Genomic DNA, 648 nt, shown 5'->3' on the forward strand with positions numbered 1-648 from the left:
TTGGCTGTGCTGGAAGCTGGTGCTGTGCTGTTCTTGTGGGCAAACCCAAGCTTTGGGTCCTCACTGGATTAACCAGTCCCATGTTAGTGTGGCTGTTTGTGTGCCATTGGTGCAGGTTTTGCGGTGCCGGTTAGACAATACTGCGGTCTGTGGTTAATATGACCCTTCAAAAAAACCTCCAAACAAACAAGAAAACCCCAAACCAACAAGAACGCAGAATTCTTCTTAAAATGCAGGTCAGTTTTGCTAAAAATACCGGTTCAATGTCAATCTCCCTGGTTGCCTGCTCCCTGAAAAAACATCCTGTTTATGATAGCATTAACCCCATGAAAAAAAAAACGTTGTCCATTTAATATTAAGAGGGGCAAATCCAAGCTGCCAGCTTCAAAGCTCTCCACTTTGATTACTATACACATGGGGCAGTTTGAAATATACACTTGAGAAGCTAATGAAAGACAGAAGCCTTACTGTGTTCCCAGTTTGCCTTAGCACTTTGGGTTTAACATTAGACACTGGCAGATGGTCTGAAAAATTCTGCATTTGCACAAAGCACAGTAGTTACAACACGAATTCAAGTGTGGTTTGCAGATTTTGAAGTTTGGCACACAGTCAGCAGCTGGTGTGGGCCTTGGTTTCAGAGATGTCTTC

General features: G+C 43.4%; 1 protein-coding gene across 1 annotated transcript in view; it reads right to left on the reverse strand.

Moving 5' to 3' along the window:
- The window catches only part of ASIP (agouti signaling protein), an 11,736-nt gene that overhangs the window by 4,071 nt on the left and 7,017 nt on the right, over positions 1–648 (reverse strand). The window contains 2 exon segments of the mRNA XM_009318680.1: positions 469–498; positions 501–644. Coding sequence (XP_009316955.1) covers positions 469–498; positions 501–644 — 174 coding nt within the window.

The sequence above is a fragment of the Pygoscelis adeliae genome, unplaced genomic scaffold (assembly GCF_000699105.1).
Source record: "Pygoscelis adeliae isolate BGI_AS28 unplaced genomic scaffold, ASM69910v1 Scaffold72, whole genome shotgun sequence".
NCBI lineage: Eukaryota > Metazoa > Chordata > Aves > Sphenisciformes > Spheniscidae > Pygoscelis > Pygoscelis adeliae.